General features: G+C 39.2%; 1 protein-coding gene across 3 annotated transcripts; it reads right to left on the bottom strand.

The window, feature by feature from the left end:
- Nucleotides 1-418: 418 nt before the first annotated feature.
- Nucleotides 419-24,523, bottom strand: LOC128526247 (gastrula zinc finger protein XlCGF26.1-like). Of its 3 annotated transcripts, XM_053497905.1 has the most exons (5): nucleotides 24,317-24,523; nucleotides 22,615-22,691; nucleotides 18,145-18,304; nucleotides 16,137-17,014; nucleotides 419-1,449 (listed from the first exon to the last, which is right to left on the bottom strand). In XM_053497905.1, exons 3-5 carry the CDS (start codon nucleotides 18,218-18,220, stop codon nucleotides 658-660), a joined length of 1,746 nt encoding a protein of 581 aa, XP_053353880.1. In that variant the 5' UTR covers nucleotides 18,221-18,304; nucleotides 22,615-22,691; nucleotides 24,317-24,523; the 3' UTR covers nucleotides 419-657. The 3 variants fall into 3 exon arrangements, with proteins under 3 accessions (XP_053353880.1, XP_053353879.1, XP_053353878.1); XM_053497904.1 differs by lacking the exons at nucleotides 16,137-17,014; nucleotides 18,145-18,304; nucleotides 22,615-22,691; nucleotides 24,317-24,523 and adding exons at nucleotides 3,965-4,121; nucleotides 4,203-4,484; nucleotides 11,815-12,021 and having other exon boundaries at nucleotides 419-1,640; XM_053497903.1 differs by lacking the exons at nucleotides 16,137-17,014; nucleotides 18,145-18,304; nucleotides 22,615-22,691; nucleotides 24,317-24,523 and adding exons at nucleotides 3,965-4,121; nucleotides 11,815-12,021 and having other exon boundaries at nucleotides 419-1,640.
- Between the last annotated feature and the right edge of the window lie 597 nt (nucleotides 24,524-25,120).

Here is a 25,120-nt window from a genome sequence, read left to right as displayed (position 1 = left end):
CTGGTTGGATGTACTGCCAAATCCTCTGAAACACCTTTGGAGATGGCTTATGGTAGAGAAATGAACATTCAACTCACGAGCAACAGCTCTGGTGGACATTCCAGCTGTCAGCATGCCAATTGCACGCTCCCTCAAAACTTGTGACATCTGTGGCATTGTGCTGTGTGATTCAACTGAACCTTTTACAGGTGGCCAGTCTAAGGCACACCTGTGCAATAATCATGCTGTCTAATCAGCATCTTGATATGGCACACCTGTGAGGTGGGATGGATTATCTCGGCAAAGGAGAAGTGCTTACTATTACAGATTTTGACAGATTTGTGAACAATATTTGAAAGATATGGTTATTTTGTGTATGTAGAAAATGTTTCAGATCTTTGAGTTCGTCTCATAAAAAAAAAATATATATATATATTTTTTGCCTTCAGCACTACATCTTTATATTGCACTAGTAATTTTGGTCAGCTCTCACGTTGACCCAGTGCCTACTGACTAGATATAAGATATACTGTATGCAATCACATCTACAAACCTGTCTTTATGTTACTGTCACTGTCTGGATGTCTAGAACGTCTTTTGTGACCAATATGCTTTCTTTAAGTTTATGAAGTGGAATTTAGAATAAATTTAGCTAACTCCTGTACTTTTTGAGAAGGACTACAGCATGTCTTTATTTGTTACTGCGTGAATGTGTTTGTGTCGCTGAAAAGTTCTTTGGTTCCTAAAACTCTTGCCACATTCTGCACAGCACAGATTCCATACACCAGTGTGAACGCGCTGGTGTTGCTGCAGAGTACTCCTTTGAGAAAAACTCTTTCCACAGTCTAAGCACTTATACGGCTTCTCTCCCGTGTGAACACGCTGGTGATTTATCAGAGTACCACTCTCACTAAAGCTCTTGCAACAGTGTGAGCAGACATATGGTTTGTCTCCTGTGTGAATTCTCTGGTGTTGTACAAGACGACTGCTCTTAGTAAAACTCTTCCCACACTGCAAACACTGATATGGCTTCTCTCCTGTGTGAATCCACTGGTGTTGGTAGAATAAGCACCTTCGTGTAAAACTCTTTCCACAGTCTGAGCACTGATACGGCTTCTCTCCTGTGTGAGTACGCTGGTGATTTACGAGAGTACCACTTTCAGTAAAACTCATCCCACACTCAGCACACTGATACGGTTTCTCTCCGGTGTGAATGCGCTGGTGTTTTAGTAGATTTCCCTTTTGTATAAAACTCTTGCCACACTCCGAGCACTGATACGGTCTCTCTCCTGTGTGAATGCGTTTATGGTGGTGGAAGGTGCTTAGGGCCCTAAAACTCCTCCCACAGTCCGGGCAGTGATAGGGTTTCTCCCCAGTGTGAATGCGTTGGTGAACTCGGAGTGTTTGCTCTTTATTAAAACTCTTCCCACAGTCAGAGCACTGATACAGCTTTTGTTCCGTGTCAGTGCACTGGTGTTTTTTGAGATTACCCAATCTACTGAAACTCTTTCCACAATGTGGACACCGATGATGCTTTTGCACTTCTCTGTGAGAAGAGTTGGTGTGAAAAGGACCAGACGAATTGTGGTCACTACTGTAGCTTTCTGTGGATTCCAGAATTTCTAATTTAATCTCATCTGACCCCTTTATAGTTGGAACTCCTGTAGAGGAACATACAAAATATGACTACAGAAAACAGACTACATTCTATCACATAAAAAAAAATATTAATTTATAATTTGCGTTATAAAAGCTGGAGGGAAATTTTCTAAGTGATGTCATCAACTCTGGTTGACCGAGATTTCAGTCAGTCACTGTGCCATGTGGTCCTGCACTTAAATAACTTGGCTTAAATAGTATACTTCCCTAACATCAAGTACAATCAAGAGTTGAAGGGGTCCCTGGTTGCAAAGGACTGCAAATCCAGAAACAGTTTTTGCCCAAAACACACTGGCTTCACTGTATAATCTCGTATGAATATAGCTGACCTGCAAATTGTGAGGGCAGGCCTATAGCCAGTGTCTCTTATTGTAGGCAAGTTTCTCAATCGACCAGGAAAACGCAGTGAAGGAGGCCACTTGGTAGAAGTCACCACTTAGTGGAAGAAAGCATTATGGCCAGCTCCACCACGCACTTAAAAACGGCGGGGCAACCTAACTATCTCTGGCTGGCAGCATGTACAGCTTGCATAAATGCACAGATTGTGATGCAACCTCCAAGAACATCATCACCAACCAAGGTATACAGTTCATATCTAAATTAATTTTAGATCTCTGTCAGCTGTTTCAGGTTAAGCAACGCTGAAGCTCGGTGTTACCATCCCAAAACCGACAGTCTGGTGAGCGCTTCAATCAGACTCTCAAAATTGTGCGGAGGTGTGTCTCGGGTGAGGGGGATGTGGACCTGCAATCAGATTTCTATGTTTTTCTTGGAGAAACATAGAAAATGCCAGGGAGAGTCTGCAAGACTTCACTGCATAAGACCAAAGGAAATGCTGGATTTGGCAAAAGAGGACTGTCAACAACTGTTTTGCTCTATAGTGAAGTGCATTCAATATATGCAAACCAAGATCAGCCACATACTCCCTACATTATAAAAATCACTGATTAATGTCAAGCATACTGTACAACTGGCCAGCACAATCATGAGATTTCTAGCCAGGTGACTGAGTGCTCCTTCAAGTACCCAGCACCAACTGCATGTTCCTGGCCAGGTGGTAGGGCCTGTACACTTTACACTGTCAGTGAAAGGGTGTGGCTTGTAAACACTTGGGTAAGAGGAAAAAGCCCTGAGCAATGCCATGTCAATTTATTAAAAAGGTACACCTTCCAGCCATTTAAGCTCTTGCTTGTATCTTCTAAGCCACAGGGATGAGATTTGTTTCAGCAGGAAGAAAACCTCAGGTAGTCTTCACCACCTTCTCCACCAAACTGGTGCTAACTCACCTTGGGCGGCATGACATCCAATGCCAACAGGTATGATTGTCTGTCAATGTATCTACAGAGCACCTTAGGAACATCGTCATCTTGGAAGAGGCTATTAACCAAAACCATTGATGTTCCCAAGCTCAAACGATGGACCTGGCTGTGTAATGACTTTAGATGTCTGAACCAAATCTCAGAGTTCTACACCCATCCGCTACCATGATGGACAACCTCATCGAACAGCTAGGAAAGACTCGTTTAATTTCCACGCTCGACTTAACGAAGGGCAACTGGCAGTGACTCTCATGCCTAAGGCAAAAGACTGCCTTCAGCCACCCATATCACCTCCATTCGGTACTCACGGAGCTTAGAAAAGTGTGACTGACAGCAAACCCAAGAAAGAGTCACCTGAGGCTGACCAAGACACAGTATCTTGGGTTGGTGTGGACTAAGAGAACAAGGTTGAAGCAGTCTGGCCCTAACAACAACCCAATGACAAGAAAAACAGGTAAGTGCTTTTTCGGTGCTAGCAAACTATTACAAAAGATTTGTACCCAACTTCTCCTCAGCACCCCTCTCAGATCTCCTTATAAAGGAACAAACGGAAAAGGGAGTTTGGACAGTACAAACGGAAAATACATTTTAACAGCTAAAACCCCTCCTCACCAGCTCCCCCCATCCTCTGTATCCCCGATTTTAACCCTCCTTTTTTGGTAAACATAGTCCTATACCAGGACTGCACAAAACTGGGGTACAGCATGGTATCACGCTATTTGGTGTTACTCCCAAGAAAACTGGTTCCCAGTGAATCTAGTCCCTCTTTTTTTCTAAAAAAGTTTTCTTTATGTTGTCTTAGGGAACTGTTTCTAACCATGGCTTACACTAAATCTAGATTGTGATTTCTGTAAAGCTGAAAAATGTGTAAAGCTTGTTAAAATTTGTAATATTAATATTATTAGAGATATATTTTTTATTAATGTATTTCAGAGTATCCCAGACTGAAACCAATGAGGATATTATTTTTGCATTTATCGCTGAAAGTTGTTTGTTGTGGCAAGTACCTGATGATATTTGGTGAGTACTGGAGATCTCTAGGGGTCCCAAATTCTCACATTTGATCTCATCTGAATTCATCTTCGTTAAGCCTCCCAATATTGCAGAGGTAAGTTTAGGAATTGTAGGAAAGAGGACAGCAGAAGGAGACTGGTCAATTCATACCTGCATAGAAAAGAAGCAAATGGTCAATGATTCAGTTTTTTTTTTTTTTTATTAAATTTATGATATAAAAATCAGAGCTACCTAATAGAGTTCCTGTCTGATAAGTGCTGGATACCGGAGAGGAGTGAATGCAATTTAAAGCATCCTTTCCTTCTTCGTCTGGCTTCTCCCGTTAGGGGTCACCACAGCCACCACGATTTGTCTCCATCTAACTCTATTATATCTTGCTTTGTCACTCCAACTTCCTGCATGCCTTGCCTCACTGCATCCATAAACCTCCTCTTGGAAGAGAAAATCTCATCCTGCATGGCAGTCCTGATACAGTGAAACCTTGGATTGCGAGTAACTTGGTCTGTAAGTGTTCTGCAGGACAAGAAATTTTTTTAAAAATTAATTTTAACTTGTTAAATAAGCAAATTCCTAATATACAAGTACTGTAGTAGGAATATACTTTGTCTGCTGAGCGTCACGTAAATAACAACTAGGCCAATGGTTCTTGTCTCTGTTGCGCTGTGGGATTGTAAGTAAATATCTCCCATGCTCAGTCTCAGTGCACCTGCGTCCCTTGTATAGTCAACATATGTGCACGCTTGTACTGTTTACTATAACATTGTTACCACATGTGTGAGTGTAAAGCTTTTTTTTTATACTTTCGTCCAAGTGTAGTGACGTGTTCTTTAGTAACTGTACTGCAACAACAGCCCTCGTGAAGTAGGAAAAGATTAAAAAGGCTGTAGCAGCTTGAAAGATTAATCTGTTTAACGGCAATGCGACATCACATTTTCGTGAAATCCTCAAACAAGGCTGAAGCAAATGTAATTGTAGAGGTTCCTGCAAAAAGAAAAAGATTCCAGTAAGCCGACAGACAATCTCTGTCAGTGAGATGATTCCATTAGTGTGCATGTATGCACATCTCTCTTGTTCTTAAAAATTGGAAATAAAAAAGTTCTTCTTCTACTTCCACTGGAATGTCACCTGGACCAACTGCCGTTCCACTCTTCATCCTCTTCATACAGTGGTTAGTCAAGGGGAATGTCTATTACTGCTGCGGACTTTGTCACGGCAAAACGGCAACAGCCAAAATAAATCAGTCGCAATTTAAAGTAATTTGTAAAATGACCACGAGATGGCGCAAAGGGACATTTTGCAAAACGGCAGATTTGACACCGTGCCGGTTCACTCTTTCTCTCTCCTTCTCTCTCTCTCTCGCCTTTAATGTGTTTGTGTGTGTGTGTGTGTGTGTGTGTGTGTGTGTGTGTGTGTGTGAGAGAAAAAGAGAGTGGATGCTTCACTTACACACAACTGGCATGGTGTCAAATTATGCTCGTGCACACACATAACACACACTCAGCGGCGCAGGAGAGAAAAAAAACACAGGGCCTGTGCGCATAAATGGAAACACTTATCTGTCAGGATTTAGTTTGACTTTTTTTAAGGTAACGTGCAGGTTAAATTGTTTTATTTTTACTTTATATTCTGTGTTAATTATCTTTATGTATTTTTTTTTGGGCTGTGGAACGAATTATTTTAATTTCCATTATTTCTGATGGGAAAATTTGCTTTGATTTACGAGTGTTTTGGAATACGAGCCTGCTCCTGAACGAATTATGCTCGTAATCCGAATTCCACTGTACTGTGATTGTAAATTTGTCTAATGTTTCACTTGTATTTTATAAGGTTTTGCCGGCAGTGGTACAGCGCAACAGGGGTGCTGGGATGTAATTTGATAAAACGTTTTCATTATTTATTAAAGAACATTATGATGATCATAGCCTACTGCATTTAATTCTTATGATAACGCAAAAACACATCGACATCTGCTGACGCAGTAGCACATCCTGTTTGAATTTTAATGGTCACAGTTTCGTTTAGGCATGAGGCATCGGTATATAGCGCCACTCAGCAGTAAAAGCCAGCAAACGCACAAATTTAAATGCTGCCGCCGTGAGGCGTGGCGGTAAACCAGAATACCGCTTGAGTACCATCTGTAGCTGTCATCTAATTTACAAAATACTTAAAAAAAGCTTAAAAGTTGCTTTAACATATAACACCAGGTAGTATAGGAGAAACAATAATTATGAAACAAGCTTCACCCTAGTACAATCCCCCAAATATTCATAGTACTGCAGCAGGCCTGATAGTAGAGATGTACCAGTAGAGACTCGACACTGGCAAGGAGTCGAAGGTAGAAGCTTTCTCCATAAATGTGAGTGTGTATGTACACTACCGCTTAAAAGTTTGGCATCACTTTCTAATTCCATGGATGTTCCTCATTTTTATTTCTTTCTATACAGTAAAACAATACTGAAGACTAGAGCTGCACGATTAATGGAAAAAATAAATCATGATTTCAAATCATTCACACAGGCGATCTCATTTCTGAATGATGGCGATTCTCTTGCGTTCATTTCCCTGCTTTTAGATCATGCTGCATTTATGAGTTCACTTATTTACTTAACAGCAATCCTGGATTGCTCTATCAGGCAAGGTCACTGGTTGCACCCAAAACACTAAAAACACTCTTAAATTACCAATCAGGCCAGAGATTAGCAAATTATTTAGTTATACTGTACAACTCAATCGCTACTCATCTCTCATCCTCATTTACACTGTTCTGCTGTCACTCACATGATGTCTAACAAGAAGGTGGAGCTAAACATGCTAACCAGTAATCAAATTCAAATTTTATTTGTCACATACAGTCATACACAGTACGAAATGTAGTGAAATGCTTACACGACCGCCAGTGACCTTAAAAAGAGAATTAAAGCTTATAATAGTAATAAATATGAATAAAAGAAATACGATAGAAAATTTAAATAAAAAAAAAAAATAAAAAATAAAAAATTTAACTAGGAAAAATAGAACTAAAAATAGAAACTGAAAATAGAAATGTACTGTAATCAGGAGTTGGGGTAGTGTGCTGTTGTTTTCATGACAAAAATTGATTAAATTTTTGCTCCCTTAATCACACACAGTCTGCTCGCTGATATCCAGGCAGTCATAAGATAGATATATATTTTATATTAATGACCTGTTACCAATTGACTCCTTATAATGCTTTACATTTCCGCTTAATGCGTATAGATGTGTCAAACACCTACTCGGTTACACTGCAGGTCTCGATGCCTGATTCTGATTTGTTGCCTATATCATTTTTTTTACCGTCTGTTTACACGTTCTTTCAACTATGACTCATATCCGATACACATGTTTACACTTGCCATACCATCTGAAACATCGGGCATACTTAAAGGAAGGTTCTTGCGCTACACACTAGCCAAGATAGAAAAAGGTGAAGTATGCTTGACGCTCTGCGATATATACAAAGTTCGCGAAACGTCACCATGGTTTTAAAACGGAGGAGAAAAAAACAGCATAATTGCAGCCTGAGCATATGCTTCATTCACCAAATTCTGATTTCTTAATTTTATTTAGCGCTAATAAGCATTTTTAAAAAAAGAGGGGGGGGGCGGGGCTGGGTGCTTTTCCTTTTCCATGTCACCTGCGATGTTATAATTCCACACGCGCTTCCACTGGAGAATGACATTACAGTACGTCATTAAACCACGAAGAACTCGCAGTTTTAATGACGTACAGAACGCAATGACTCCGAAAATCCGATCTATCTGTTTACACGACAATCACATTAACCCATAACTGATTTATATCTGATTTATTTCCACATATGAAGGAGGCCTGAAATCGATCTCGAAATATCGAAATGCATGCGTTTTTTTCCTGTTTACACGGACATAGAACATATCGGATATGTGTCACATATGAGCAAAAAATTTTAATCGGGTCAGATTTACCTGACAGTGTAAACGTAGCCTTAGACATCGCGAGCTACCGTGAGTGACCGCCCAAAAAATTAAAAATTTAATTTTTTCCGCTAAGAGATTGGAAACGTAATCACTACGACAAAACTTGTGGTGAAACGGGGTGAACTGTACTTACAGTAGGGCCACAGCGTGAAACCGCGTAGGTGAGACAGGGATAAGCCATGATAACAACAACCGTGTTATTTTTATCAGAATATGGTAAATGTCTCTTACACACATATGCTAAAAACTAAAACACACACTACTGTCTGATTAAAGACAGGCAAGTGCAGATCTATATGGTCTATAACTTAAAGTATTAGATTATTAAAGCTGCAGTGTTGATTCAAGCCGTTACACAGAGACTCTGAGAACAGAGAGAAAGTTACAGAGGAGTTTAGTGGAAGTGTGTTAAAATTGAGCAATGAACCCTCTGACAACAATAAATTCTGCGCTGTAAACTATATATTTAATAACAATCTAACACTGTTACATTTACCTTATGCTGATAAAATAATAATAATAATAATAATAATATAAACTAACATACGTGATGAAGTTCTGTAGTTGTCTGAGTGCCCAAAATACACAAGTGCTACTTATTAGTTATTTTTATGTAGTATTGCTAATATTCCATTTACGTTTAAAAAACTTTTCTTTTTTTTTTTACAATAAAATAGGGAAAGGAAACTTTTATTTCCAAGAAAAAGGCCTGTGTAGACAACTCTTATTATTTCTTAAGTTAATCAATGTCTTTTAGAAAAAAAAATACAAATAGAGAAAATCGAAAGAGAGAATCGCGATCTCAATTCCCACTGAGAAAAAAAAAAAAAAAAAAAAAGGGATTCACATTTTGTCAAGAATCATGCAGCCCTACTGAAGGCATCTTCAATATCTCATTTGAACATTTAAAAGTTGAGATGTATCTGCTACTTCTGCTCCATCATAACGTCTCTAATATGAGGTGCTGTTTGTTAATTAATGATTGAGTCTGGTGACTCTAAATGGTATTAGCGGTAGCTCAGTGGTTAAGACATTGGACTACGTTTTAGAAGATCCCAGGTTCAAACCCCCACGTCCACCAAGTTGCCACTGTTGGGCCCTTGAGCAAGGCCCTTAACCCTCAACTGCTCAAATGTTTAATGAGATAAGAATCTAAGTTTTGGTCTGGCGTTTCTGGAAAGGTTTTCATGAGAGACAGTTTCATCATGGAGCTTGCGGGGTTTTTACAAATGCACTTAACTGTTCTTATAAATCCTGTTCTTGCAAAAAACATTCCAGAACAGCTGACCTCTGTGTCTTAAAAATAACAACTGACTGTTGTTGTTACATAATTATCTAATTCCATATCTGTTTTTTAAAATCCACAGTATTGTAAAATGTAGAAAATAAATCACTGAACAAAAACAAAGAAATTTGCAAGATATCCCTTCGAGCGGTAGTGTGTGTGTGTGTGTGTGTGTGTGTGTGCCCTGTGATGGATTGGCACCCTTTCCAGGGGTACCTCATCTCATGCCCCAAGTCTCCTGGGATAGGCCGCCCCCCGACGATGATTTAAAATGACACTTGAGATCAAGTGGATTAATTAATAATTTTCCAGAAAATAGTATCTGGAATATTCTCCCCATTCTGGTAATGGATTAGAAAGATTAAATTGCGCTGTTAAAAAGATTCTAATTAATTTTAACAGCTCTGTAACATCCTTACAATTAACTTGCCACTGCATAAATAACAAAACCAACAAAACCAGACGAAATACCTAAATTGTCTAGATTAACCGAGTGTGTCCAGGACATAAAAGATTGGATGACCAATAACTTCCTTTTACTAAACTCAGACAAGACAGAGATATTACTCATCGGCCCAAAAACCAGCACACAACAGCTTTCACAATTCAGCCTGCGTTTAGAAGGATGTACTGTTACTACCAGCTCGACCGTTAAAAACCTGGGCGTAATATTAGACAGTAACTTGTCCTTTGAAAATCATATTTCCAATATCACAAAAACAGCCTTTTTCCATCTTAGAAATATCACCAAACTTAGGAGCATCTTATCCGTATCTGATGCAGAAAAGCTAGTTCATGCATTCATGACCTCCAGACTGGACTATTGTAATACATTACTAGGTGGTTGTCCTGCATCCTCAACAAACAAGCTTCAGTTAGTCCAAAATGCAGCCGCCAGGGTTCTCACTAGATCCAGAAAATATGATCATATAACCCCAATATTATCATCCCTGCACTGGCTACCTGTTCAGTTTAGAATTAATTACAAAATAGTATTACTTACATACAAGGCTTTAAATGGTTTAGCTCCCACATACCTAACCAGTCTTCTGATATGCTATAATCCGCCACGCTCCTTAAGATCACAAAACTCCGGACTTCTGGTAGTTCCCAGAATTTCAAAATCTACAAAAGGGGGCAGGGCTTTTTCATATTTAGCTCCAAAACTTTGGAATAGGCTTTCAGACAGTGTTCGGGGCTCAGACACGGTTTCCCAGTTTAAAAGTAGACTCAAGACGCATCTCTTTAATCTGGCATACGCGTAACTCATCCCATAACCTCATACTCCAGTACATCTATCCTGAATGGCAACTACGCTAATTCTCTCCATCTGTTCTGTACTTTTCTACCCATCCCGAGGCATCTGGAGATTGTACCAGCTTCAGTAGATAAAGGCCAACGCTGTGAGGATCCTGAGGCATCCAGAGAAGGACCAGCTCCAGCTGAATTCAGTGATCCAGACCCCATCTGCCCTCTGCACCTACTGACTCATCCCTATGCTGAACTGGACTTCATGTTAATTTAAAGAATTTCTGTTATATTGTACTTTCAGCTGCATAACACACATGGTGTTATATCATCTCTATCTGTTATCACCCAGATGAGGATGGGTTCCCTGTTGAGTCGGGTTCCTCTAAAGGTTTCTTCCTATTGCCATCTCAGGGAATTTTCCTTGCCACTGTCGCTGTCACCCTTGGCCTGCTCATCAGAGACATTTCATTCATTCATCTCGTTATTATCTAGACACATTTTTCTCACACATACACAATTTATTATTATTATTATTATTAATATTCTTATTCTTATTATTCTTATTATTTTATTTTTTTGAATTTCTTTCATCTTTGTGAAGTTGCTTTGAGACAATGACCATTGTTAAAAGGGCTATATAAATAAAATTGAATTGAATTGAATAAATATACCATATGAAATGAGTATATAACTTTATTGTTGAACAATAAAACAACTTTCTATAGAAATTGCTTTAGAAATATAATGTGTGTTAAGCTTTTCTGGTTGTATTACAAAATTACAAGTTGCAATTTCTTCCATAATACAGCATAAAGAAAGAAATAATTCTGCCAGGGCCTGATTGTACATCTAGTGCCCTACAGAGTGTGTGTGAGGTAAACAGCACTATGTTCTAGTGCCCTACAGAATGTGAGGTAAACAGCACTATGGTCTAGTGCCCTACAGAGTGTGTGTGAGGTAAACAGCACTATGTTCTAGTGCCCTACACTGTGTGTGAGTTAAACAGCACTATGTTCTAGTGCCCTACACTGTGTGTGAGTTAAACAGCACTATGTTCTAGTGCCCTACAGAGTGTGTGAGTTAAACAGCACTTTGTTCTAGTGCCCTACAGAGTGTGTGAGTTAAACAGCACTATGTTCTACTGCCCTACAGAGTGTGTGAGGACACCAGCACTATGTTCTAGTGCCCTACAGAGTGTGAGGTAAACAGCACTATGTTCTTGGGCCCTACAAAGTGTGTGGGGTAAACAGCACTATGTTCTAGTAGCGCACTAGCATAGGAAGTAGAAGCCCATTTAGGACTGAGCCACTGTTAGCCGAGTGTAACTTACCTTGAGCTTTACAGCAGAACGCAGTTAACCACCTCAAATACACCCACAACGGATCAGATGGAACTGTGGGGGTAAAACCCTGTCAGAAATATTGGAATGTAAAGATGATTAGTAGAGTCGGAGAGCTCAGCTCATCAATCAGCAACACTGCAGCACGGCTTCTTCTGCTTCTGGGAATGTGTGGAGGAACGAGACCGAAACGCTCACAGCGACACCTATTGCAGGATTAGTGCACACACATGGGAAATTGTGACATTTCTATATTAGACATATTTTTTTTGTAATTGATTGATACTAAAAGAAAAATTACACTTTAATTACTTTTTATATTACTTTTAGAGTTATATAAACAAATATAGGGCCCAAAGAAAGTTAAATGCATATTTTAGCCCTAGTTTGTCTGCTGTAAAAAAAAAAGTGTAAAATCTAAGCATTCAATTTAACATTCATCTAAAGCAGCTTCATGCTTCAGACTTTCAACATACAGTGACATTGCTACACAAGAGGCTTTACTTTTAGTTATTATAAAAATCATGCACTTGCAGAAGAACAGAAGTTTTGCTGGAACAAATTTATAAACGTATTTAGGAAAGAAAGTATCATTCATCATTGTCATAAAAACAACAAAATAGTGTAATGATATGTATATTTATTACACAAATCTCAAAATTACAACATACTGAAAGTAAAAACAAAGAACTTATACAGTGCTGTGTATTTGCCCCATCCTGACATACAGGAGCTTATATAAATTCAGGAGCTTATAAAATAACCCAGAAGAACTTTTAAAGAACAAATTAAGGGTCAGTGTTCATGATTCAACAATAAGAAAGAAACTGAGAAAAAAATAGCAACAATGGAAGAGTCCCAATGCAATGGTTCATTGTCCTGCTGCATAACCCATTAGCAAGTCCACCTCTGAATGGCTAAAAACTTACAAAATTAGGGTTTTGAAGTGGCTACGTCAAAGTCGGCCTGTAAATCCAATTGAGATTACCTTAAACCCTTCAACATGTCTGAATTTAATGACTGTACCAAGAAGAGTGGGCCAAATTCCGCCACAGCAATGTGAAACACTTACTGCCAGTTACTGCAAAAGCTTGATTGCAGTTGTTTCTGCCAAGAGTAGCACAACCAGTAATTAGGTCTTGGGGGGCAATTACTTTTTCACATAGTGTCAGGGATGTTTGGATGGCTTTTTCCCCTAAATAAATAAAATCATTTTAAAATGTTGTATTTACTGGGGTTATCGCAAATTGAAACTTATTTGAAAATCTGATTCATTTAAGTGCGACAAACACGAGAAAGAAAAAACTAAACGGATGGGGCTTTTTTTTTTAAGCACCATATTACTGCAACCATTTTAATTCTACCAGAAATGTTATATTACAACATACCAAAATTACAGTACTGCACTATTCTTTCATCAATCACAGTGATTATTTTCACTGTGATTGTCTCTTAAACATTTCTGCATCCATTAACATGCCTTAATAAATCCAATCTTCATATGTTTCAAATATCTATTACAGTCATAACTTTAAATTGAACAAGCTTACTTACTGGTAACGGCCAAAACACATTTATTTAAATATAACCCAGTTAATTAAGTGATGTAATTCTGCCAATTATATACATATAAAAATATACATATACTGTGTGTGCACGCGTGTGTGCGTGTACGCGTTGGTATTTTGTGCATAAAAACATAATAAAATAAGCAGATCGTGGCGGGTTTTAGGCAAATACAACCTCAGACAAACATCATTATATTTTTTTTTCAACATGCGATTATTCATGTAAGAAAAAATAAAGCAAAAATGAAAATATCTCATATAATATATTGTTAAGGAGGTTTGAAAAGATTGGAACTGGATTAAGAATGCTTCAATACAATATAAAAACCTGGAAGGCTAGTGCAGAACTATCAACTTTGTGGAAGAAATGTGGGCAGGTAATCATAAATGAAGGTCATTTAAACATTTGGTAAAGGTGCTTGGTAAAAAAAATCAACAGTAAAACCAGGGTCAACATATGAATCTGTGCATGATCTGAGGTGCTGTAAGAGCAAAATTCAATTTACCATTTCTGACATTGTCGGCTGTGACAAATCCAAATCATCACCGTTTCAAATCTCTATCTAAAAAACAAAAAACCATAAAGTAGCAGTCACCTGCAAGTACAGCATTTGAAATGTTCGTTAATTCATCAGTTGCATACCTCGCGCCATTTTCGTCCAAATGGATATCTTTTATGACCTCTGTCTCACTGAATGTAACAAAAAAAATCTCTCCTCTGCGCAACTCTGCTTGAACGCCATTTCCTCACAACTCCTAATCAGATCCTAATTACCTCCGGAGCTCTCCTACAGTATACAGTGGTGTGACTATAAAAACTATTTGCCCCCTTCCTGATTTCTTATTCTTTTGCATGTTTTTCACACAAAATGTTTCTGATCATTAAACACATTTAACTATTAGTCAAAGATAACACAAGTAAACACAAAATGCAGTTTTTAAATGATGTTTTTTATTATTTAGGGAGAAAAAAAATCCAAACCTACATGGCCCTGTGTGAAAAAGTAATTGCCCCCTGAACCTAATAACTGGCTGGGCCACCCTTAGCAGTAATAACTGCAAACAAGCGTTTGCAACAAGTCTTTTACAGCGCTCTGAAGGAATTTTGGCCCACTCATCTTTGCAGAATTGTTGTAATTCAGCTTTATTTAAGGGTTTTCTAGCATGAACCGCCTTTTTAAAGTCATGCCACAACATCTCAATAGGATTCAGGTCAGGACTTTGACTAGGCCACTCCAAAGTCTTCATTTTGTTTTTCTTCAGCCATTCAGAGGTGGATTTGCTGGTGTGTTTTGGGTCATTTTCCTGCTGCATCACCCAAGATCGCTTCAGCTTGAGTTGACGAACAGATGACCGGACATTCTCCTTCAGGATTTTTTGGTAGACAGTAGAATTCATGGTTCCATCTATCACAGCAAGCCTTTAAGGTCCTGAAGCAGCAAAACAACCCCAGACCATCACACTACCACCACCATATTTTACTGTGGGTATGATGTTCTTTTTCTGAAATGCTGTGTTACTTTTACGCCAGATGTAACGGGACACGCACCTTCCAAAAAGTTCAACTTTTGTCTTGTTGGTCCACAAGGTATTTTCCCAAAAGTCTTGGCAATCATTGAGATGTTTTTTAGCAAAATTGAGACGAGCCTTAATGTTCTTTTTGCTTAAAAGTGGTTTGCGCCTTGGAAATCTGCCACGCAGGCCGTTTTTGCCCAGTCTCTTTCTTATGGTGGAGTCGTGAACACTGACCTTAATTAAGGCAAGTGAGGCCTGCAGTTCTTTAGATGTTGTCCTGGGGTCTTTTGTGGCCTCTTGGACGAGTTGTCTTTGCGCTTTCGGGGTAATTTTGGTCGGCCGGCCATTCCTGGGAAGGTTCACCACTGTTCCATGTTTTTGCCATTTGTGGATACTTCTCTGTGTCAGGTAGCTCCTATTTAAGTGATTTCTTGATTAAAACAGGTGTGGCAGTAATCAGGCCTGGGGGTGACTACAGAAATTGAACTCAGGTGTGATAAACCACAGTTAAGTTATTTTTTAACAAGGGGGGCAATTACTTTTTCACACAGGGCCATGTAGATTTGGAGTTTTTTTTCTCCCTTAATAACGTAAACCTTCATTTAAAAACTGCATTTTGTGTTCAATTATGTTATCCTTGACTAATAGTTAAATGTGTTTGATGATCAGAAACATTTTGTGTGACAAACATGCAAAAGAATAAGAAATCAGGAAGGGGGCAAATAGTTTTTCACACCACTGTATGTCGGTGAGATAAGAATGTTTTCCTATTTTAAGAATGTTGATAAATTTATTCTTATTCCTCCCCTTAAAAGTAGGAACAAAATTGCATCACTCTGTCACTCTGAGAATTTTTTGCCAATTAGGAACAGTTTTCTACTTTAAGTCGCTTAGTAGGTATGGGCCCAGAGCAATGTGTAATAGTGAAAGTAAAAAGTATGACCAACATAATGAGAAATTGACAATATTTGAACTCAAACTAAATCATTTAAATACAGATTTATTATATTTGAATGGCATTTCGATGGCCATCCAATTCATGCCAAAAATCATTCTCTGAGTCTATGAAGTGGACACAAACAAGCATTTAAAATAAACTTAGCTAACTTCCGCACTATCTGAGGGGAAATGCAACATGTCTTTAATTGTAACTGTGTGAATGCGTTTGTGTCGCTGAAAAGTTCTTTGGTTCTTGAAACTCTTGCCACACTCTGCACAGTGCAGTTTCACTCCTTTGTGAATGTGCTGGTGTTGTTGGAGATTACACTTTTTGGAAAAACTCCTCCCACAGTCTAAGCACTGATACGGCTTCTCTCCAGTGTGAATACGCTGGTGATTTACCAGAGCATCACTCACGCTAAAACTCTTACAACAGTGTGAGCAGACATACGGCTTCTCTCCTGTGTGAATTCTCTGGTGTTGTAGAAGACCACGACCCTTAGTAAAACCCTTCCCACACTGCAAACACTGATACGGCTTCTCTCCTGTATGAATCCACTGGTGCTGCTTAAATAATGACCTTTGTGTAAAACTTTTCCCGCAGTCTGAGCACTGGTACGGCTTTTCCCCAGTGTGAGTACGCTGGTGATTTACGAGAGTACCGCTTTCAGTAAAACTCATCCCACACTCAGCACACTGATACGGTTTCTCCCCGGTGTGAATGCGCTGGTGTTTTAGTAAATGTCCCTTTTGTATAAAACTCTTGCCACACTCCGAGCACTGATACGGTCTCTCTCCTGTGTGAATGCGCTTATGGTGGTGGAAGGTGCTTAGGGCCCTAAAACTTCTCCCACAGTCTGGACAGTGATAGGGTTTCTCCCCAGTGTGAATGCGTTGGTGAACTCGAAGTGTTTGCTCTTTATTGAAACTCTTTGCGCAGGTCGAGCACTGATACAACTTTTGTCCTGTGCAAGTGCATTGGTGCTTTTTGAGATTACCTTCTTTACTGAAACCCCTCCCACAGCATGGACATTGATGATGCTTTTGCACTTCTCTGTGAGAAGTGTTAGTGTGGAAAGGACCGGATAACCTTTGGTCACTACTGGAGCTCTCTGTGCGTTCTGGAATTTCTAATTTAATCTCTTCTGGCCTCTTAATAGCTGGAACTCCTGTGGGGGAACAAATAAAACATTAAGAAACATATACTACAGAAAATAGGGCACCATTTAAGTGTAATGGAGAAGTCTATTGTTCCATTATTTAATACATTACTTAATATTACAAAAATATATATTTTTTAAAAACTGATACATTTCTAAATGAAATCAAAAAGCTATATCAACTCTTACTGTTTGTTGAAAACAGAGATTGCGTCAGTGTGCAGAAGAAAAGTGCTACAAGATGCCTTAGAAAGCTGTACATCCCAGAGCTGCTGCCAAGTTTTAATTTCTCAGCTTAAATAAAATGCTTCAATAATATCAAGACAATACATTTTATGGATAGTCTTTTATTGTTAGATTAGAATCTATCCTGTATTTTGGTAAAAATTAGTTTGATAACATGTTTAGCACTAAAAAGAAGTTTACAATGAACTGTAAATACTGAACACACCAGACAGTATTAACATTCTGGTCTATTTCTCTGTCAACCTAATACAGATGCTGATAGGGCACGATCTTTAACTGGTGCTCCTGATTTAGTCAGAACTGACCATACCCATTGGGGTCATTTTCAGCCAGCTGTATACCATCTAAACTTCGGCCAGCCCAGACCACTCAGTGACAACTATCACATTCCAACAATCTCCTAATGATTAATATATACAGTGTCTTGTACAAGTTTTTTAAAGTTTTTTTCTTTTCCTATGAATGAGAAACGGTAAGACATATGTAGCTTGTTATAGTTCAAGCAAAATTGTATATGTTGTAATGTGATTCAGAGGAATTCATTTTACACTTAAAAGGGTCCTTTGCTGCAAGAGAGTGCATATTCAGTGTCTTTTTGCACAAGACACCCTGGCTTCATTATATAACACAATACTGATTTACATTCCCATTATTTTGTGTCACTCACAAGAAAACAGGTTCCCAGTGATTCTAGTGCCTCTCAGGTTTTCTTCCTTATGCTGTCTGAGAATTGTTCCTCACCAGTAGCTTCCTCTAAATATAGACTGGGATTTCTATAAAGCTGCATTGTGGCAATGTGTGTTGTTAAGATTATGGATATATTTTGTAATAATGTCATTTAAAGCTTCCCAGACTGTAAGCAATTATATTATTTGCATTAGTCTATGAAGTACCTGGTGATATTTGGTGAGCACTGGAGATCTCTATAGGTCCAAAATTCTCACATTTAATCTCATCTGAATTCATCATAGTTAATTTTCTCGATGTTCTTGCAGAGGTAAAATTAGTATGTGTAGGAAAAAGGACAGCAGAAGGAGACTGGACAACTCATACCTGCATCAGAAAGAAGCGTAAATGGTCAATGGCTCAATATTTTTTAACAAACAGTTTAAATTTATAATCTAATAAACAAAGCTTTTCTACAGCCTTTCTGTCTAATAAGTGCTGAATCCTGGAAAGGAATGTATGCATCTTAAATAAGGATCAGCCAAAAAAAAAATGGTTGATGTTCTTTAGATTAGGGGGAAATGCCAGGAATGACCAAGACCAGGAAAAAAACAGTAATTAAGAAATGCAAGCTTCACCCAAATACAGGGCCCCCAAATTTCCATCGTACTCCATCAGCACTGAGAAGTACCTATTGATCAGCCAATGACTGGAACTAACCAGTTTCTAGTTTGAACAGCTATGACCTGTGATTGGCTGATTACTCTCAGATATAACGATTCTGTGGTGATCGTACATGAGCCCCCTGGTAATGCAGCAGAATACAGCCATCTGTAAGTGGGGGTCTAGAAAGCAAGTTGTCCACGCTCTCACAGCAGAGAGGTGCACTTCCAAATTTCGACAAACAACACTTAGTAACCAGAAAAACTAGGTCATACACTGTAGGCCAAGCATGAAAAAATGCTTGGTAACATCCAGAATAAATCAAGTGAGTGCATACTTTGCGACTTCTTCAGGTGACAGAGTTCTATGTATAAATAGTCGAGATTGGCTGCAAATGTTTATAGTTAGAACTCAGGCAAACTTGGTCGTGCATGCTGAGAGTTGTAGTTGTCACCTGACATGTTTATGGCTTTGTAACCAGCCACTCTGGCTGATGATGATCTGACAAACCTGGGTTTTCACTCTGGGTTCGGTTCCTGCCCTGGTTGGATGGTTGAAATGGAATTTGTTGATTATTGGGCCCAGTACATTCTGTGCTGGGACTGAACTCTTCTTCCAGTCGATTTTTCTTACAGTCAACGAAGTATTGCAATCTCCGGTCTGTGCTAAGAGTCTGGGGTACTAATCCTTGTAATTTTCAGGATTAGAGATGGCAGACACAATTGCAGATAAAATTTGGTACTTTATTAACTTACTAACAGCTAAATGCTGTCAGTCAAACCGTATGTGGATAATTAAAAACGGAGGTCAAAAAAGAGGCAGAGTTCAGTCAATCAGCAAACAATAAAATTTTTTATAAATTTTGAATTGAAAAACGAGCAAGCTGTGACCACGTGTGTGCACGTAAAACATATTTTATTTTGTGTTTGTAAGCGCGTGTGTACAGCGTGCGTGTACTGTTCCTTATAACACACGTGTATGTAAAGCAAAAGAAAATCTCATTAGAAGGTTAAAAATCCATTTTCTCCCTCTCTCTTGTTATGTGTGCGCATGTGCGTAATTTGACACCGTGCCGGGTCACACATGCTCACTCTTTCGCCTTTAGTTTGTGTGTGTATGTCTCTGTCGCGATTCTTTTAAAAGATAAAGTGCAGGTTTATTTGTTTGTTTTACTTTACAGCAATGATTTGGTTAGTATGCGCCCACACGAGTGTCATAGTGATGTTCCTTGCTAATTTGTCCAACAAAACAGTCTTTCCATTAATCTGTGTTTATGTGAAATTCAAATAAGAAATGAAAAAGGTTTACTGTATAAAAAAGTCTCATTAGAAGGTTAAAAATCCATTTTCATGTGTGCGCGCGCGTAATTCGACACCATGCCAGTTCACACACACACTTTCGGGACAGGAGGGGCTTTACACACACACAGCGCCTAAGCGCATAAACGAAAACACTTATCTGTCAAGTGCAAGTTATTTTGTTTTATTGTTACTTTCTATTTTGTGTTAATTATTTTTATGTTTTTTGGGCTGTGGAATGAATAATTTGAGTTTCCATTATTTCTTATGAGAAAATAAAATTTGATTTGTGAGTGTTTTGGAATAGGAGCCCACTTCTGGACCGAATTTTGCTTATAATCCAAGGTTCCACTGTATACTCATTACGGAGTTTACGACACTCCTGATATTTAACCTCTGTGCTGGTGTGCCTTGTTAGAACTCACGAGCTGGAGCGGACTGCAACTGCCAGCATGCAATCAGTCAGCTATTGGCAAATGCCTTGTTTGCTGCGGCTGATCTTTCTAGCTGTGCACTCTTTCCCAACACCTCTCCACTTTCTCAAGGCTTTCATCCACTGCCAGTGAGTCTGTAATGCTGGGATTCCGCAGAAATAAATGGTGGTTGGTATGCTAGCATGTATTGGAATGGGGTCAGCCCTGTCCTTGAGCAAATAAGAGTGTTCTGTGCATAATCGGCCCATGGGAGGATCTGAGCCGAGTCCTTCTGATTCTCAGCACAGTACATTTCCTAAATGTTTGGAGGAAATGGAGTGGTCCATTTCCTAACTGGCTCATTCCCCCTTGCCATTTGCTTGGAGGTGATACCCCAATGTCAGGCTGACCATGACTCCTATTTTCTCCATAAAGTCCTTCCTTGCACTGGACTTGAGTTGAGGGCCACGATCACTTATGATGTCCTCTGGTATACTGAAGAATCTGCAAACATTTTCAAATATCAGCTCTGCTGTCTTAAGGGCTATAGGAAGGCTGGACAGAGGAATCAGATACAGTGACTGTGACTGTCGTTATCATATTATTTCTTTGTGATTCTAGCAGGAATAAATGTAGGTCTTAAAAATCTAAGAAATGTGAGACAGAGGTCTTTGTGGTATTGGGGTTTTCCTGGTAGGAGGGCTTGAGGTACTTTTGCTTGTGCATATGAATGAACAGGAAATAATAAGTCTTTTACTGTCCACATTCATGCTTGGCGAATGGTAGTTGCTCTGAAGCAGGCCGTATGCTGGGTGCCCAGATGCCCAGAAGCTGGAGGTTCATGAGCCCACATGATCAGACACGACTGCATGTGTGGAGGTCCAAACATTTTGTCCTTTGGGCATTTCCTCGCAACTTGTGCAGCTTGAAAATTCAATGTCCCTGCCTATGTCTCACATGATGGTGCCCACTATGTTCAATTCTGATGTATTCGAGATTATGACCTGTATATATGACAAAGTGTTCTGCACCCTTGACCCAGCGTTGCCATTTATCCAGCGCCAAGAGTTCTTTGTCTCCCACATCTAAATTAGTAGTACTAAATTAAATTTTTCATTAACTTCCCTTCTAGGCCCACTAGGTTAAATGCACTCTTTTAGTCTAGCTTGGTAAACTCTTTGGCCTCATGGATCTGTTTCAGAGGTCTGAAAGAGGACTGGGACAAGGGGTGTGAACTTGCAGGACACTGTTAACACACAACTTCAAATTAACAGTAAGTGAATCCCAGTAGATCAGCAGTTTTGGAAGTACTTAGGGGCTGGTTTGGCAACAACAACAATTCCACATTCAAAGCCACTTACATCACCTTAATCATGTATAGATGCTTAAATGCGTTTAGTTCTGTGATGCAATTTGCAAATTACATATTTGTTTTAAAGAGCAGATGAATAGGTTTACCTAATGAACTGGCTGGTGAAATTGTATTACATAAACTTGGTTATGTAATTAGACCTAGTTATGTCTTTAGAAATTCTAAAAGGGTACTGCTGAACCCTTCATGGAAGAAATGTGGTGAACAAGTATGATCACAGATCAGACATGAAAGGCTTGATAAAGTTGAATAAGAAACTGGGATACCAGCAGTCTCAGTTACATTTAATAATGACACACCCATAGTGTGACAAGAACACACAAGATAAATATCTTTCCAATTCGAAGATAATTTCGGGTATATATATATTTTTTAAATGCCTTCATGAATATTCCAGATAACAATAAAATGCTGTATGACTTCTTTGGGTGGAATAAGCCATGTTATTGAAAAAAAAGAAGAAAAACAAACATTCTAATAATACAGAGGAAGGAGCAATAGAATTCCTTATTAGATGTAATTGTGCTGTTAAAAGGATTCCAAATAAGTTATAGAAAATTCACAATGAAATAATAAACGTTGTGACTTGCTTACAATCAATTTCTCACCACCTAAATATACGGTTGAACGTACAGTAAATATACTGTTTAATGTTTAACAATAAAACAACGTTCTGTAAAAATTGCTTTAATAATATAGTATATGTTAAACACCTGATTGACAGTGAGGGTCTTCACCTAACATATGATAGCTTTCTAAGTAAATCTAAATGACATCCCAGGTCTAAAAGTATAAGCGGTATTGTTAGACAGCTGTCCAACTGAATAGATAATGTCATGCATCGATGATAATAATTCATATTGTACCCTAGAATAAACAAAAAAAGCAGTAGAAACATTTTAATCAAAAACTGCAGAATTAAATAAACCTGGAATGCCGTACAGTACTTACCCTTTCCTCAGCAATGTTTTTGGTCATCCATATTTCACAGTTTTGTTCGAAAAAGGGTTTGGACATGCGCTAAAAAACTGTCATAAATAAGATTAAAGAGGGTTCATTTAAACTGGATCATGATAGTGAAATTTCTCCAAAACTTTATATAATACACAGGTTAAATAATACTATTATTACCAACCATGATTAGTAAGGAAACATAAATTGCACACACTGTAAAGTTTCACTAGTCATTGCAAATCAGTCCCATTGTATAGTGCACTACAGAGTGTGTGAGGTACACAGCACTATGTTCTAGTGCACTACAGAGTGTGTGAGGTAAACAGCACTATGTTCTAGTACCATACAGAGTGTGTGAGGTAAACAGCACTATGTTCTAGTGCCCTACAGAGTGTGTGAGGTAAACAGCACTATGTTCTAGTGCCCTACAGAGTGTGTGAGGTAAACAGCACTATGTCCTAATGCCCTACAGAGTGTGTGAGGTAAACAGCACTATGTTCTAGTGCCCTACAGAGTGTGTGGGGTAAACAGCACTATGTTCTAGTGCCCTACAGAGTGTGTGAGGTAAACAGCACTATGTTCTAGTGCCCTACAGAGTGTGTGAGGTAAACAGCACTATGTTCTAGTGCCCTACAGAGTATGTGTGAGGTAAACAGCACTATGTTCTAGTGCCCTACAGAGTGTGTGAGGTAAACAGCACTATGTTCCAGTGCCCTACAGAGTGTGTGAGGTAAACAGCACTATGTTCCAGTGCCCTACAGAGTGTGTGAGGTAAACAGCACTATGTTCTAGTGCCCTACAGAGTGTGTGTGAGGTAAACAGCACTATGTTCTAGTGCCCTACAGAGTGTGTGAGGTAAACAGCACTATGTTCTAGTGCCCTACAGAGTGTGTGTGAGGTAAGCAGCACTATGCTCTAGTGCCCTACAGAGTGTGTGAGGTAAACAGCACTATGTTCTAGTGCCCTACAGAGTGTGTGAGGTAAACAGCAATATGTTCTAGTGCCCTACAGAGTGTGTGGGGTAAACAGCACTATGTTCTAGTGCCCTACAGAGTGTGTGAGGTAAACAGCACTATGTTCTAGTGCCCTACAGAGTGTGTGAGGTAAACAGCACTATGTTCTAGTGCCCTACAGAGTATGTGTGAGGTAAACAGCACTATGTTCTAGTGCCCTACAGAGTGTGTGAGGTAAACAGCACTATGTTCCAGTGCCCTACAGAGTGTGTAAGGTAAACAGCACTATGTTCTAGTGCCCTACAGAGTGTGTAAGGTAAACAGCACTATGTTCTAGTGCCCTACAGTGTGTGTGTGAGGTAAACAGCACTATGTTCTAGTGCCCTACAGAGTGTGTGTGAGGTAAACAGCACTATGTTCTAGTGCCCTACAGAGTGTGTGTGAGGTAAACAGCACTATGTTCTAGTGCCCTACAGAGTGTGTGTGAGGTAAACAGCACTATGTTCTAGTGCCCTACAGAGTGTGCGAGGTAAACAGCACTATGTTCTAGTGCCCTACAGAGTGTGTGAGGTAAACAGCACTATGTTCTAGTGCCCTACAGAGTGTGTGAGGTAAACAGCACTATGTTCTAGTGCCCTACAGAGTGTGTGAGGTAAACAGCACTATGTTCCAGCCTGTGTAGCGCACTAGCATAAGAAGTAGAAGCCCATTTAGGACTGAGCCACTGTTAGCCGAGTGTAACTTACCTTGAGCTTTACAGCAGAACGCAGTTAACCACCTCAAATACACCCACAACGGATCAGATGGAACTGTGGGGGTAAAACCCTGTCAGAAATATTGGAATGTAAAGATGATTAGTAGAGTCGGAGAGCTCAGCTCATCAATCAGCAACACTGCAGCACGGCTTCTTCTGCTTCTGGGAATGTGTGGAGGAACGAGACCGAAACGCTCACAGCGACACCTACTGGAGGATCAGGGCACTCACATGGGAATTTGTTTACACAGACCTTTCAAGCTCTAGAGTTAGGTAGAATGAAATATATTCGACCAAACAGAATGCTCTAGAGCTTGCACTGCTTCTGTGCAGTTCCTCCTAACTGTGGAAGACTCTGTGTCCTGCACATTTCAGTGTTTCCCTGCTTTATCACACTCACAAAAAGCTGTTAATGATCTCATTAGTTAAATCAGGTAATGTATATTAATTATTAAATTTACATTTATCTAAATGTCTAAACTTTACTGTATGGATTGAAATTAATATTCTACCACGCATCTCTCAGTCTAGTTCCGTACACACATGGTAAAGACTGCTGACTAAACAAGTGTCCAGAAGATGATCCTCGACCCCCTCCACAATGAAGAAAGTCACCAAAGGTGTTGTATTGAAGCATATTTATGAAATGTTGACTGGAATGGAAAAGTGTGGTAGGAAACCATCCACACACCACAAGGATGACTGAAACCTTAAGAAGATTGTCAAGCAAAGCTGATCTAAGACCTTATGAAAGTTTCACAAGGAGTGGACGGAGGCTGGAGGCAGTGCATCAAGA

The sequence above is a fragment of the Clarias gariepinus genome, chromosome 6, assembly GCF_024256425.1.
Source record: "Clarias gariepinus isolate MV-2021 ecotype Netherlands chromosome 6, CGAR_prim_01v2, whole genome shotgun sequence".
NCBI classification, from domain to species: Eukaryota; Metazoa; Chordata; class Actinopteri; order Siluriformes; family Clariidae; genus Clarias; species Clarias gariepinus.
The sequence above is the reverse complement of the archived record's forward strand: the minus strand, read 5'-3'. Positions and strand labels throughout refer to the sequence as shown.